The sequence below is a fragment of the Erithacus rubecula genome (assembly GCF_903797595.1).
Source record: "Erithacus rubecula genome assembly, chromosome: 3".
Lineage (NCBI taxonomy): Eukaryota > Metazoa > Chordata > Aves > Passeriformes > Muscicapidae > Erithacus > Erithacus rubecula.
The window spans coordinates 75,706,210-75,718,944 of record NC_136689.1 but is presented as its reverse complement, the minus strand read 5'-3'; the positions used below and the strand labels follow the sequence as shown (position 1 = coordinate 75,718,944).

At 42.9% G+C, this 12,735-nt stretch overlaps 1 protein-coding gene across 3 annotated transcripts in view; it reads left to right on the top strand.

Moving 5' to 3' along the window:
• The window catches only part of FBXL7 (F-box and leucine rich repeat protein 7), a 188,979-nt gene extending 176,609 nt beyond the window's left edge, over positions 1-12,370 (top strand). For all 3 annotated transcript variants that reach the window (XM_079300275.1, XM_079300273.1, XM_079300274.1), the window contains 2 exons: positions 4,108-4,719; positions 9,378-12,370. In XM_079300275.1, coding sequence (XP_079156401.1) covers positions 4,122-4,719; positions 9,378-10,114 — 1,335 coding nt within the window. In that variant the 5' untranslated portion in view covers positions 4,108-4,121 and the 3' untranslated portion in view covers positions 10,115-12,370. The remainder of the gene's footprint in view (positions 1-4,107; positions 4,720-9,377) is intronic.
• Positions 12,371-12,735: the final 365 nt, after the last annotated feature.

Below are 12,735 nucleotides of genomic sequence, written 5' to 3'. Positions count from 1 at the left end.
TTTTCTCTCTCTGGTTCTGAAATCAGAGACTGCACGTGATTGTCGATGCCAGAAGGAATGGAGACTAGATCTTGGCTTAAATCTTATATATTTAAAAGTTTTTTGTTCCCAGATGTATGTATTAATTGGGAAACAAACTGGGGAGAAAGAATCCTTTGAAATAAATCAGATTCCTAGTGGAATAAGAAAACTCCCTCTAGTGCATTTTCTCCCTCTGTGTCAGCTTTTATGGTTCTGTTTCTGGCACTCATCTTTTGGGATTTCTTTAAAGATTGTTAAGAATTTTTCTCTTACATGAGCAAACAACTTTCAGAGTTTGATCAAAGCTTTAATAAAAGCCATCTTGGACAGAAAATTGGAGGCAAAGGGGCAAAAGAGGCTGTAGGGAGGGAAGTGCAGGACTACTTTCTAATTTACTTTTACTTTTTAGGATCACCAAAATTAAAGTTGCATTTCAGACTTGTAAACAATTGAGTCTACAAGAGAAATGATTGTATAGGGCATGCATGTGTACCAAGATGTGTATTGAGAACTGTAATCAGCAACTTCATTTGTATTTGCGGGGCTGTGTTTATTACAGTTGCACTGTCATTAAGTTGCTCTTTCTCAGACTGCCCAGCCTGTTGGCTAGCATTCATTAAATGGTGAAGAACAAAATTTGAAGGAAACTCCTAGAGATTGAGATAGTGCTATAGGAAGCCCCTCCCAACAACATTAGAAAAGTCTGGAAAATGTACAGTAGACCAAGTGTTTTGCTGAAGTTTTAAATGCTAGCAAAAAGCTTTCCAAGTTTTTCCTGGCAATAAGGCTCCTGGACTCACCTGCTATATTTTTATTTTTTCGTTTACCCTTAGGGGTGTACAGCAAACAGTAAGCAGGAATACCTCTGTGTGAAGTTCAGCTGAGCTACCAGCAAAATTCCTGTCTGAGAACATGTTGCATTATGGGCTCAGCAGAGCAGTAATGTGCTCCCAACTCCCTTTTTTAAACACAATGACAACACTATGGTCTTTTTCCACAATGCTTTCTGGTGGGGACAACAGGGTGCATGTGTATGTGTCTGTCTGGAAGTGTATGCCCCCAGGATGGAGGGAGCAAGTTTCACACGATGCACCTTCAGGACTGAAGGGAAAGGAAATACAGGATGCACATCTGGAACTACTATACTAATGAGAGAATTAGGAGAGCAAAAAGCACGGAGCATACACATAAAACAGAAGGTCAGGCCTGTTTTTAGCTCAATGTCTGAGTTAAAAAACACATATTAGTAATTCATTATGCACCCAGAATGTCTAAGGTATGGATTATTCACAGTGCCCAGGAGTGATGAAGGAATGCCACTCCTGGTCCAAAAGCAGTGGAGATTATCCGTATTAGCTTGGAGCATTGCTCACCAGGGGAGGAGGGGGAGAATCATCAAGTATGAAAAGCTTTTTTATGCTTAAGTAGAAATGGAAACTAATCAAGACTGTAGGCCTACAGAAATTTTAAGGTGTTTTTAACGATAACTGACTAAAAATCTGTGTTTTCCAAATATGTTGTCTTACAGAAGGTACTCATTCCCACAGCACCAAAAATTGTTTAAAGCACATTTTAATAATTTAAACTTTTTGCTTTTGATTTAATTCTATTTTTTTAATAGAAGCAAGCATTTGTTCTATGTTTTTTTTATTTATACAATTTTGTTTTCCTTTTTGTTCTGGTTTGTGTAAAACAAGCAACCAACAATCAACCAAGGAAAAGGCTCAAAGCAAATGAAAAAGTAAAAAGAAAGGAATTGACAATATCAAATACATGTAATAGCAGAAGATACATCCAGCACTTGAAAAAAAAAAAAAGTATATATACTTTTATATTAGGAACATTCTTGTATTAAAATCTCTAAAAAAGGAACAAGAAGTAAGGGCTTTGCCACATATTCTGCACATGTTTATCTCCAGGCACTGTCACTGGTTTTGGTGATAATGTGAGAGAGGTCAAACATATGGTAAATTCTTGCAAAAGTTAATCTTGGAGACTGTTGCATAAGAGGCCTGTGGAGTCAGTGCTTGTCTGCAGGAGCCTGGCTGCTGCTGGTTGGTTTTTCTCTCCAGCTGTAAATCTCATTTTTAAAATACCAGCATATACCAGATGCTTACCAAATAACAGTCCTCGATGCAATTACGTGCAATAGCTGCCAGAGGGGTATCAGGAGGTCTCAAAGGGAGCAGGGTGTCTGCAAAACCCACTCAGCATGAAGATACTGTTCTTACTCATAAATACACAAATCCCTGTGATCGGACCACATCACTATAGCATGGACTCAGAACCCTTGGGCAAAATGTTCTTTCCTTTCATTTGCTGAAACAGTGAATTTCTAAGTAAAACAAGATGCAGGAGAGGAAGAGGGATGGAGCTTGGTAGTATAGGTTTTTCCTCTATTGTGTGAGATGATTTTGATCTCTCTGCAACTCAACTAGGTGATCTTGAGCAAGTTGTTGGACTTAGTGTCTTGGGTTCTTCAGCTAAATATTTGTGCCTCTTTCCCTTGCAGACACACTGTGAGAATACAGGCCTGTGGTTGCTGTTGTTGTAGGTAGTGAGATCAGCCTGTGTTGGGCTAAGTAAAAGCTTGGCAGGGAAGTTATGTGTAACAATCAAATTCACCAAAAATGTACTTAATTAAAACACTCTGCCCAAATCCAGGTGTGGACATGTTTGTTGAGTGCATTTCTGGCTGTATCTTGCTTAGCCCTTACCTGTGCTGCCAGTCACACAGCTGCATAGTCTGTGTTACTTAAGGGGCTGCCTTTCTACACTTCCCTGAAAGGTCTGAACATAGATGTGACAGTGGAAGATGTGATGTGGAGAAAAGCTTGGTTCCTCTAAAAACATTGTCTGTCTGTGAAGCTTCTTATTCTACTAGTCACTAAATTGTGGTTGCTGTATTAATTGCTGGGTGGTGCTTTCCTTTTTAAAGAATTTCTGTTGAGATCAGTACTGAGGTGGAGGGAGTGTGCTCAGCAGCAGCATCATCTCTCATACACTGGATATATCTTGTGTAGCTTACTGCTAAAATACCCTCAGAGTCTCTAAATGTATTGCCTGTGACATTTGCTTGACTATCAAAGTTGTATCTTAGTTATCTTCCAGTCTTTTACTTGGTTTGGTTGGAGGAACTGGGAGCAGGAGTGGAAATTACTTGTAGGCAATGTCAGCACACAGGGAAAACAGCAATAATCTTACAGCAAAGGTAACCTTTCTTAGTAGCAAAATATCTCCATTTTTGTGCCTGATTTTTGCCACTAAAATAATCTAAAGAAGGTAAAGAAGTAGCAAATTGTTATGGGGAGGGGAGTTGAGTTGACTGCTTCTAGTGCGACAAATAGCCCTAGCAATAATAAATATTGTATAACAATTCTCCAACAAGTTTCCAGGCATGCTGTTTCTTCATCAGTTATTTTCTGTTTTGTTTTGTTTTTCCCACAATCCAACTGAAGTTCGCTTTAGAGCATTGGAAATGAGTGTTTTCTGTGTGCACATTAAGAACTAGCCACTGGGCTCTTGGCTGAACTTCTGAACTTCAGTTTGCATGACTGAAAAATTAACTTATTTGATGACACATTGAAAATAAGTGTATGGAGTTGAGCTTTTCCCGTCTGCCCAGATCTGGTGAAGGAAGCAGCATTTCCCCTGTGAGCTCTTTTTTGGCCTCCTGCTGAATGGCTGAAGGAGCTGAGAGTTGAAGGACCACAGCACTCTCTGCCCCTAAGAGCTCACAGCTGTGCCAAGGTTATGGACACTTACTGACAAAAAGGACCCTGTGGCTCAAACATAGTAATTCCTTACAGTGTTTAATTAAGAGTAGAAAGAATTAAAATCCTTGGATTTTAAAAGGTCCTTCCATAGCTGTTTCCTCTTCAGGACTCAGGACTCCATTATCTCCTTTCCTCAAATGGCTTTTGAAATACGTTTTCTCACTCTAACTGGTAGAAGTGACTGCCTGACCCCCAACCAGCCCCAAAGTCCATCATTAGCAAATTGGCATGAGCAAATGGGCTGGCAGGGTGCTGTGCTGAGCTCTGTGTCTGTTCAGTGCTCATTGAAACTGTGTGTTCTGTCTTCCAGATTCCGACCTGAGCATGCGCACGCTCAGCACACCCAGTCCAGCGTTGATATTTCCACCGAATTCCCCCGGGTTCCAAAATGGCAGAGGTTCATCCACGTCCTCCTCCTCCATCACCGGGGAAACCGTGGCCATGGTGCATTCTCCGCCCCCGACGCGTCTCACGCACCCTCTCATCCGGCTGGCCTCCAGGCAGCAGAAGGAGCAGGCCAGCATCGACCGGCTGCCCGACCACTCCATGCTGCAGATCTTCTCCTTCCTGCCCACCAACCAGCTGTGCCGCTGCGCCCGCGTCTGCCGCCGCTGGTACAACCTGGCCTGGGACCCGCGCCTCTGGAGGACTATCCGCCTGACGGGCGACACCGTCAACGTGGACAGGGCTCTCCGGGTGCTGACCCGCCGGCTCTGCCAGGACACCCCCAACGTGTGCCTCATGCTGGAGACCGTCATTGTCAGTGGCTGCCGGCGGCTCACGGACAGAGGACTCTACACCATTGCCCAGTGCTGTCCGGAGCTGCGGAGGCTGGAGGTGTCTGGCTGCTACAACATCTCCAACGAGGCAGTCTTCGATGTCGTGTCACTGTGCCCAAACCTGGAACACCTGGATGTGTCAGGTAATGGGGAATGGTCCAGTGCAGATGCTTCTGATGTTTGTCACGCTCCGTAACTTACCCTTTCTGTGTGGTCCTTCAAAGTAGGAATGCTTGTCTCCTAACAGAGCACCTGGGAGACAGGCACCACTAAAATCTCAGTGCCCCTAATGCCAGCAGCACCTCTGGAGTGGCCAGGCCTCTTCCAAAGGAGGTGAGCTAGCAGAGATTGCCTGTTCAAATGGCACAAGGAGTTATTACAGATTTTTGCACAAAGCACCCATAGAAGGGCCCATGCTGCAGTCAGTGCTACGTCATGTGAGAAGCCTAGTTACTTCAGCAGAATTTGTTTTATCTTTTGCACGCACATATGTATGTAGATTGTATATAGGTAATTAATACATCTGTAATCTGGTAAGTGACTTGAGGAGGAGCTCAGAATAAGTTCTAGGCTTTTTTTCTGGGTATTAAAATCAGTTGTCATCCCTAGCTAAACTTCAAGGTCCCCTTGTTTTCATTGCTATTTTAACAAGACTTAGCCAGCTTGAACTTTTTTCTCTTTCTTCTCTTTGTTTTTTTTTTTTTTTAAGCTGCCACTGCAGCTGTTTAGATCAGCAGAAATGTTTTAGACAATTTTCTTCAAGCCTGCTTTGGGGAAACAAGATGTTTTTTCCCAAGGTCAGCTGCATAGAATTTCCTCTCTGCAAATAGGTTGGCGCTTAATGGAAAGGATGCAGCCAAGCAGAGCACTGAAGTAAATTTGCTGCTCAACATTTACTTTGTGATCTCATCTGTTATCAGTCTAATGCCATCATAAATCAGCTGAACCAGATTTGCCATTGCAGAGGTACCAGTGGCAACAAGCAGGATGAAGACAGGGGATTAAACAACAGGGGGTAGAAAGTGATGCTATCGAGTCACTGGTACCAGATGCTTTTTCCAAGGCTACCTATCTGGTGTACACTGCTTTGCATTCTTTTCTCTGCCTTTTTATTTTTTTAAGCTGATTTATCCAACTCTCTCACCCCATTCCTAGGATGGCAGAATGTCATGGAAGGTATCAAAACAAAAATCAATAAATCAGAATTTTATCTTTTTTGTGACTGCTTTCTGAAACAAGATAGTAAGGGGTCTATGGAAATCCACAGGAGTCTATTCACAGTGACCTTGTATATTAATTACTTGCTGTTGGTACACACTGACATTAGTTCTGGATTGCTAATCACACATTCAGATTGAAGCATCTCCAGTATAACTGTCTTCCTTCAATTTTGTCTCATCAATGAGATAGAAAGCAATTTTAATTTCTTTTTTTCCTAAGTTGTTCTTTCTATTTGGAGCATGTGAGGGAAAAATCTTGCTTTTGAACATGCTCAGAAGTCAGGGTATTTGGTTTTGAATGTAGCTTTCACTACATGTACCGTATGAATTGAGGATAATCAGTCTTCGGGTTCTTGTTTTGAGTCCACTTTTTTCATTCTGATGTGGGTAACTTTGGAAGATGTTTTGGAAAGAGGATTCCATTTTCTTCTGCTTCTCTCTGTAATTATGAGGACATGGCTTGCACCTACATGCTCAAGGAATTCTGAGGACTGAAGTGTTTCACTGGTTTGGTTCCACACTGAGCAAGAGAACGTGGAGGTGTGTGTTGGGGGGTGATGCTAGTTGCTAGTTAACTAAACCCCAGTCCACGGTTGTACATCTAGTTGAATCCTTTTTCCCCTTGGATGGCTACTTGGCAGCAAAAAATTACCAAAATCTTTAATGTCAAAGCCAGATGTTTGTATTAACTTAAGGATCTTTCCACAATGAAAGTTTTGTCGCTGTCAGAATCCACTTTGTGGTCAGGTCTGAGATATTGCTACAAGTTGGTTGAGCTTGACAGCAAGTTATTGTCTAACACTCTAGCCAATATGTTTTTTGGTCTGTTTGGACATTTCTTTTCCCTTTTAGAAATCAGTTATACTTACTTTATGGAAAATCTTGTTACAAGAGCTTTATTTTTACATTTTGTATTATTTAGGACAGAAAAATTGTTCTGGACCCAGGAACCTGTCATTTTGCCTAAAAATCAGTTAGTTCTGTATCAGCATGGACTCTTTTTTCTGGTGAAACCATTTTGAATGTACTTCCTATGAAACGTTTTACATTTCAACTAGAAATTTACATTTACATTACAACTAGACATGGCAATGTTGAGCTTGACAAAACAGTGATCACACAACTGATGTGTGTGACTCCAGCCCTGCTGTGAGACTTCTGACCCATTCACTTCCTAATTATGGTCATTGAACCTTCTTGGACTCTCAGCAGACAGAATGTTCTCCTAGACCTCGTGGATGCATCATTCTCACTGAGCCAGATTTAAAATTGAATTCTAGTCAGAATATAAAATATCCAGACTGACTTCTTAATCCAGCAACCTCCTCAACCAAATGCAAGAGCAGCAGCTACATCAGGTGCAGCAGAACTCTGCCTAGGTGCCAGCTTCATCTCTTAAACTCCTTTCATGAATTTTGTATCACCTACTCCCAAGAATACACTAGAGGTGAATTTTTTACACCATTAGTATTGTAGTGCTTCCCTAAATCCTTTGTGTTACTGAATATGTATATAGTACTTACCTGAAGACAAAAGTACTTCCAGAGATTGCTCCAGAGCATAGATGGATCTGAAACAGTCTGAAGAGAAAATTTTTATTCAGTTTTAAGATGTTTATTGAACAGAGTGGTTTACTTCAAGGTCTTGCTTCTGCATGACTTGTGGGCAGTTTGCACATTTAATTGCGTGAGGCCTAAGGTAAACTTTGTATCTGTTCAACTAAATTTGAAACCCAAATTAAAGATCTATTATAAATTTAAATGATGAATGCAGAAATCTAGTTGCAGGTGGCAGTGTGTTTCAAATCCGTATCCCACATTTCTTACAGCATTTGTGAGAGTCCACATGGTTATCTGAAGTGATTTTTTTTTCCTTTTTGCTTTTAAGAACTGAAGCATATTCATACCTTCCACTAATCCTCTGAATGACAGTCTCTAATATCAAGTGGTACAGCTTTGGGTCATGTAAGTTTTTGAGGCAGTCTCCGTACATCATCACACTCTTTAATTCCACACTACAGTATTTCTGCAGGGTTTCTGATACATGGAGCTCTAAGGTCATCACTTTTTATGAGTCACTTCACACTGCTTGGCCAGTGTTCCAGCAACACAGAAAAGGTCTTTTTATTTCTACCTGGGGACATCTCTTTGGGCATAACCTGCAGAATTTCTCTGAGTAGCCATTTATGGCTAAAACTGTTGGGCTTTAATCACTAACAGATAGACTCTCCTTTCCTGCAGCTGTTTCTAGCTATGCTGGTGCAAAGTGCCCAGCTGAACTTGGCACAGCTTAAGAATTTCCCTAAGAAGCCTGAGACTGCCAGTTTGCAGTGCAGCAGAAACCACACTTTCCAAAAAAAGCTTTCACACTCCCGTATGCAATGAGTGGAGGTTAAAAATGGAGAAAGTCTGTGTGTGTTTTTTCCCTTTAATCTAGTTCTTTGTCTTTCCTTGCAAGGTCTGGAGTTTCTCCTCTAGTCTAGTTACCTCCATTCGTGGCCAGACTTTCTCATAGGATACAATCCTTTTCTTTGTCTGTCTGTGTCCTTGCATGCCCTTACTAGTGTGTTGGCTTTTCCCAATTCTCCCCATTTTTCTCAGGTTATCCAAATCTCCACCCTTCTACATGCACACAGTTGTGCCATAGCTTTCCATCCTTTCCGCATTGCAGGCTTGGGGCTGGATTCACATCTGTTCTCCAAATGCTTGGGGCAGGGGAGGGGGGGAAAGGGAGCAGGGTTGTGTTTTCTGTAATGAGTTTGGATGGTGAAAGAGCCTCTGATGTTGGTTTGCAGATTCAGCAATGGGATTGATCAAAAAACTGCATTGTTTGTCACGTAGTATCCTTTTCTCTAACTGTCCCTGGGCTTATATTGCAGTAACAGATCCTAGGCTGTCCCCAGATAGACTCAGGACCACCATTTTACTTTTGGGATATGGACAAAATCAGTCCATTGCTTTCCAGGGCCCACAGTCTCAAAGCAACCTCACTGACTCCAGGGGAGTTCATTGTTTCCTCTGGTGTGGGACTCAGCAGGGCAAACCAGAGCAGTCGGTTGTCGCTATATGTGGGGAATGGAGTATAATAACGACAAATGACTTGTTAAACAAGGGAAGCAGAAGAAGCATTTTATTGAAAAACTCAACTATATTTATTGAGTGGTTTGCAGGCTTTAAACAGGACAGTAGTTTATTGGACAATAGGAGAAAACATTTTTTGTCATGTACATTAGGAAACTGTTTTTCAGTTAACACCAGGTGTTAATTTTTGTTTGTTAATTCTTTTCTGTTTATCAAAAAGTTATTATCTTAAAGAAGGCTCAAGCTGGAGCTGAGAAGCTGTCTCAGCCTGGGAAAAGCCTCCCAGCCTGAGGGGGAAAAAAAAAAGAAACTCAAAACCTAAGAAAAAGCCTGGCAAAAATCTGCCTAGGCCTTCAGCAGTGTCCTCGGTCAGGGTGATTCCACTCTTGCAACGTGAGGATACCTCCAGCACGTCCAGCTCACCGTTCCACGCTTGCCTTGCTGGTCCTGCTGTGAGGTTTGTGTTTGCCGCTTGCTGAATCTCGCTGTGTTTTCCCACAGGCTGCTCCAAGGTGACGTGCATCAGCCTGACGCGCGAAGCCTCCATCAAGCTGTCTCCCTTGCACGGGAAGCAAATCTCCATCCGCTACCTGGACATGACGGACTGCTTCGTCCTGGAGGACGAGGGGCTGCACACCATAGCGGCGCACTGCACGCAGCTGACGCACCTGTACCTGCGCCGCTGCGTGCGCATCACCGACGAGGGCCTGCGCTACCTGATGATCTACTGCGCGTCCATCAAGGAGCTGAGCGTCAGCGACTGCCGCTTCGTCAGCGACTTCGGCCTGCGCGAGATCGCCAAGCTGGAGTCGCGGCTGCGCTACCTGAGCATCGCGCACTGCGGCCGCGTCACGGACGTGGGCGTGCGCTACATCGCCAAGTACTGCGGCAAGCTGCGCTACCTCAACGCGCGCGGCTGCGAGGGCATCACGGACCACGGCGTGGAGTACCTCGCCAAGAACTGCACTAAACTCAAATCGCTCGACATCGGCAAGTGCCCCCTGCTCTCGGACGCCGGCCTGGAGTTTCTGGCCCTCAACTGCTTCAACCTAAAGCGCCTGAGCCTGAAATCCTGCGAGAGCATCACTGGGCAGGGCCTGCAGATTGTGGCTGCCAACTGTTTTGACCTGCAGATGTTGAACGTGCAGGACTGCGAAGTGTCTGTGGAGGCTCTGCGATTTGTTAAACGACATTGCAAGCGCTGTATCATAGAGCACACCAACCCTGCTTTCTTTTGAAGGGACACCCCACACCTGTCATTGCAATGCAGTATTAAAAACACTGATGTGTAAGCACACGCTCCCATATCCAGTAATGCCATCTTTTCTGTCGCTCACGGGAGTCAGTTCTTCTCGTACCTTATGGGTGAGGGGGGTTTCTAGAGGACTGTTTTGTTTGCTTTTTGTATGATCACGTTTTAAGGTGCCATGGGTCTCTGTGGAGAGGCTGCCTTAATGCAAAAGCAGTGAGTGCTCAGCATCCCCGGTGGGGTGTCATTTCCATAAGAGCCATGATCTTGTCCCAGGCTACAGCAGCTGCCTCCAAAGGAAATAGCACATAATCCCTCCTTTGGAAATGCTACTGAGCTGTGTCAAATACATCTGAGTTCTAGCTGTGCTCATGAAACTGACTATGCAATATTGTGTCTGTGTTCCCCAACTTTTTCCAATATGGCTGATAAAGCATCCTTTTGTCTCCAAGTAGTTTCTTTCTGGTAGTCATCCATTGTAACTCCTCAGGAAATACTGGGTAATGTTCTTAAACCTACTCATTTGAGGCAGACTAAGACCTGCTGGCCATTGCTGAGCACTTCTGCAGAGTGAATCTGGAGGTTGTGCCCATTCATAGATTCTCTTGGAAAGTGCACCTCCAGGTCACTCGTACATCATCACGACTTGCCTTCATTTCTAAATCTGTCCTCTCCTGCATGTGCAGTACCACCCTTCTGGCTCTGATAAGCAGTGATGTATTCACCTGAGTGAAGCAGAACAAATGAGATATTGGTGGTCTGGCAAAAGGAAAAGCCGCCAAACCAGCCTGAGTAGTTGCTGTAGTTCTGCAACAAGCTGAGATAGTACTGTAGGACAGCAGAGAGGCTCTGAGGCATTGTGGAGCAGCTTGCACGGGGCAGTCCCGTGCTGAGCAGCACCAGAAAGTCTGGCTTTGTCCCTTTTCAGCAGCTGTGGCACCACTGCAGTGGGTGCTCCCTGAGCTAACCAGGCACTTGCTTTGAGGTGAAGTTAGTATGTGCCTTATACACTTGGAAACCCGACCCTTTTCTGTGGCCTTCAGTTCAAAGGATAGATGGCTGATCTCAAGACTTCAAAGACATTAGCCTGATGTTAGATAACACCCCTGGGGACAGAGGGGCTTGGAGTGTTATTCACATTAGATTTAGATTTTTTTTGGGACTTTGCCTGCATGTGTTCCCTTAGGCTGGAGATACAGCTGTGTTCAATGAGGAATTAAACAGCAGAGTTGTCCTGTGACACTGGGAGCTCCTGGTACTCTCATGGTCATTCTTGCTCTTGCATAAGCAGGAGTGTTTTGGAAGCCCCCCATCTCATTGGCTCCTTCCCCAGTGTGTGTGGTTGATTCATGGTTACTTTTTTCACAATTTTCCAGCAGCTGTTCCCCTGCATTTTCATATGTAATGCTGTGAAAGATCTGAAAGCCAGACACGTGAGGGGTGATGATATTTTCAGGCAGGCCCCCTGTGCCTGACTGACAGGTGAATTCATGTGCTCAGCTCAAGAGCAGTAAGTGTCTCATAAGAAGGGAAGCACTGTGTCTGGTTTTCATAAGCAGTAGTTCCATCATCTCCAGACAACACTAATAAAATCAGTGGTATGAAGTGAAAATCAATATGCTCAAGAAAAACACGTAACTGCTGAGGAAATACTTATAACAATACTTTCTTAAGTTGCACCAGAAAAAAAAAAAAAGGGCAATGGTTTGGGCACATCCCTGGGGAGGGAACTTGTCCTACTTCTGCAAAAATTCCTGTCACTTATGTATGTTCCTCCAGTTTTGGATTTTTTAATACAAGATGGCATCAGCTCTGAATTATAAATTAGGTTATACTAAAGCAAAGAGGGCCATGGAAAATGAATTTGTCATTGCTACTGTTACTGGTCAGTGACCAATATGAAGTGATACCATCCCTTGGACAGTTAATTTAATTTTGGTTTTCTTTTCCGTATTTCTATAATAAGAGATTCTTCTCCAGTAAATAATACAGTATATTTTATCCGAGCCAGCTATACTCTCTGTTTATCCTTTATCTAAAAATGGCCTCAAGGAATTTAAATGTTGAACCCTGAGGATGGTGGGAATTTGAGCCATTTGCACTCATGAAATATAAGGCCTCACTAGTAACATTTAATTGTTTATTAAAAAAAAAAAGCTACTTTTCTGGCTATGTTAAATTGAGTGAATAGTGCTACATGGTTTTTAAAGTTTCTAATGTTTAAATTGGCCTGTACTGTACAAATCTCACTATAAAGCCTTAATTTGCTACCAAGAAATAAAGCAATATATTGGTAACTGATGTGCATGCAGCGTCATTTGCACTAAGTGAATAACTGCTAGTGAAAAAGGAAAGATTAAAACTTGTAAAACTTGAAAAGTAGGTGGGTGATTGAGCATATCAACCCATCAGGTAGGTAAATGACTATTAAAAGAGGGAAAGAATTATTATGGATTATGACCTCACCTTTCTCTTTAAAATTTGATTTTCCTCATGTGGTTTTTTGACTCTGAAGCATAATCAGAAACTGGAAGTGTAAGTAAAATAAAAAACAACATATATAAAAAAAAAAGAAATTTCAGGAGGGTCTCTGCATTGGTTTAAAGGCTT